The sequence below is a fragment of the Protobothrops mucrosquamatus genome, unplaced genomic scaffold, assembly GCF_001527695.2.
Source record: "Protobothrops mucrosquamatus isolate PMUCROS unplaced genomic scaffold, P.Mucros_1.0 scaffold2675, whole genome shotgun sequence".
NCBI lineage: Eukaryota > Metazoa > Chordata > Lepidosauria > Squamata > Viperidae > Protobothrops > Protobothrops mucrosquamatus.
The window spans coordinates 96,203-99,096 of NW_015388722.1; the positions used below are offsets into that span (position 1 = coordinate 96,203).

The 2,894-nt window shown below is 48.1% G+C and overlaps 1 protein-coding gene across 1 annotated transcript in view; it reads left to right on the forward strand.

Annotated features, from left to right (window-relative positions):
- The window catches only part of LOC107296166 (aldehyde dehydrogenase family 3 member B1), a 35,483-nt gene that overhangs the window by 22,175 nt on the left and 10,414 nt on the right, over positions 1–2,894 (forward strand). The window contains exon 3 of the mRNA XM_029285993.1: positions 2,127–2,289. Coding sequence (XP_029141826.1) covers positions 2,127–2,289 — 163 coding nt within the window. The remainder of the gene's footprint in view (positions 1–2,126; positions 2,290–2,894) is intronic.

Genomic DNA, 2,894 nt, shown 5'->3' on the forward strand with positions numbered 1-2,894 from the left:
TCAGACTGCTCTCTGCCCCAGAGTTCAGTTCTCATATTTTAAAAGAACACTATTTCTTCATCAGGGGTGAGGGAGGGGGGCAGGAGGGAAGGAAAAGGTTGAGTGCATCTTTTGCACAATGTATGTGCAAAAGGCCATTCCTGACAGAGGGTGTATCATTCAGATACTGTCTGGCATAAAAAATGGCAAAGAGGCTGTCTAAAGGGTCAAAACCACTAGTATTCAGAGAAGATGGGAAGTGGGATCAATCTTTTGTAAAGGGTACTAGATTGGAGAAAACTGCTTTAACCTAGAAGTGAGTATGGCTGACTGGAAGCCTGAGCACAGATACAGTTGTCCTAAGTACTGTGTTTTCCCGAAAATAAACCTGCCCCCGAAAATAAGCCCCAGCTGATTTTCGGAGGATGGGCCTAATATAAGCCCTCCCCTGAAAGTAAGCCCCTATTTAAGGGTCTGCACAGATGGCCTACCTGTGACGAGTTGATGGGGGAGGGGGGATCTGACCCACGGTACCGGTATACCGGTTCCTTACCGCCACCTGGCTTGTTCCGTGGCCTCATGGCAGTGGCATTGGGCAGGAGCCGGCAAATGGCTGTTTTCGGCACGACGCGGTCGTTTGCCACCGGTCGTGGCTGTTTGCCGCCTCGCGCATCACACCCAATGCCGCTGCCATGAGGCTTGGTGGATCCTCTCCACTTCTGAGCCACGTGCCATTATACCGGTTCCCTACTGCTGCCCAGCTTGTTCCGTGGCCTCATGGCCGCATCATTGGTAAGAGCAACGCGGCTCAGCCAAAAGCAGCCACAGAACAAGTGGGGCAGATTCCCCCTTCACCTGCCCATTCTCTTTTCTGTCATGTGCAGGGAAACAAAGTTTTTTTTGGGGGAAAAAAGGTCAATCAATCAATTCCAACTTCTTGCAAAAAAAAAAAAAAAGATCTTGTGAAGTTGGAATTGATTGACCTTTCCCCCCCAAAAAAACTTTCTTTCTTTCCTTGCACACGGCGGTGGTGGATTGCAACTGCCCCACTTGTTCCGAGGCCGCTTTCAGCCAAGCCGTGTTGCTCTCGCCAATGGCCTGCCCACCCTCCCTCCCCGAGTAGGTGAGGGGGAAACCTGCCCCACTTGTTCTGCTGCTGTTTTCGGCTGAGCTGCGTTGCTCTCGCCAACGGCCTGCTCACCCTCCCTCCCTGAGCCTCCAGTGCTTCACCTGCTGCTTCGGTCAGCCTGGCAGCCCCCACCTCAACACCCTGCCCACCGCTGCCCAGCACGTCCACCCCGGGACTGCAGGGGCTGGCCTGGCACAGGAAAGGAATACACCCCACCTTCCCACCACTGTGCAGGGTAAGGTTGCCGTGCCTGCCCCCCGCCCAGATGCCTCACCTCCCCCAAGCATTTTTTTATTAGCCTGCCTTTCAGCTGCATTGCGTTTCTCTGTTCGCTTCTCAGCCATTGCCGCGTGTCTGTGGGACTACCGGTAAAAAAAAAAATAGTTCAATCAGACTTTCTAACTTCTGCTACCAGGCTCTCGCCACCATGTTGCTTCTCCAACCCATGCATAGGCCTCGCCTACTGGTGCCGGTACCGGCAAAAAGTAAGCCCTCCCTGAAAGTAAAACTTTGTCCTTACTTCAGAGCCCAAAAGAAAGTAAGACAGGGTCTTACTTCCAGGGAAACACAGTAGTTAGATTATGCTTCATCACCTCAGCATTTTAATTTTTGATTCTAAGCATGAAAGAAAAAAACATTAATTATTATGTGGATATGACCAACTTGAGTTTGTAAGAAAACTATGAGAAAAGTATGGCAGCAGCTGTTCTTGCTTCTGGCCCAAAATGATGACATTCTGTAGAAAAAGAATGACACAAGTGTGGGTCAAGAAGGAAAATACTATTTTGGGTCTTCTCTGAAGTAGAAATCTTTGTATGAAGTGTTAGGAAGCCAAGAAAGTACTGAGTCATGGCAGAAATTCCCAAACTCTGCTATTAAAGTAAAAAAAGGCAATATAGTTATCCATCCAGTTCTTACAGGGCATCCTGCCTTGTGAGCTCAGGATTAACATAAATGATATAAAGAATGGAACTTTCCCATAACTCTTTTGAGTCTATGAGTGTTTGTTTTGTCCTAGTACAAACCCCTATGCTGACCTAGTGCACGGCTTACGTGCTACCTGGATGACAGGAAAGACACGTCCTAAGGAGTATCGAGTCCACCAACTGGAGGGCCTGTGCCACTTTCTGGAAGAAAGGCATGCAGATATCCAGCGTGCCATGTGTGCAGACCTACACAAGGTGAGTGAGCCTCCCAGCCAGAGCATCTGGCAGCTCAGAGGGGAATTGCAGATGGGCTTGCTGACTTTGCTTGTCAGAAAGTTGCAAAAGGTGATCACATGACCTCAGGACACTGCAAACATCATAAATATTAACAAGCATCTGAATTTTGATCGTGTGACCATGGGGATGCTGCAATGGTATTGTGTGAAAAATGGTCATAAGTCACTTTTTTCAGTGCTGTTGTAACTTTGAATGGTCACTAAATGAACTGTTGTAAGTTGAGGACTACCTATATCTACATCTTATAAAGGGTACTGAACTAAGCTTAGTGCCATGTCCTGGTGTAAAGTTCAAACATTACATTTCCGGAATCAATTGGGATGATACGGTAGCATGATAAAGCAGTGCTATGTGCTGAATGCGACACAAATTTGCTCAATGAATTGCTTCCTACTTCACCTCTTGTACTCAGCATCAGTGGTGGGATTCAGCTGGTTTGCACCACTTGGACAGAACCGGTAGCTAATTTTTTGTTGCCCAGACACAGAACAGACTTCCAGAAGCGGCATCCACACAGCGAACTGGTTGTTCACATATTTGAATCCCACCACTGCTCAGCATGG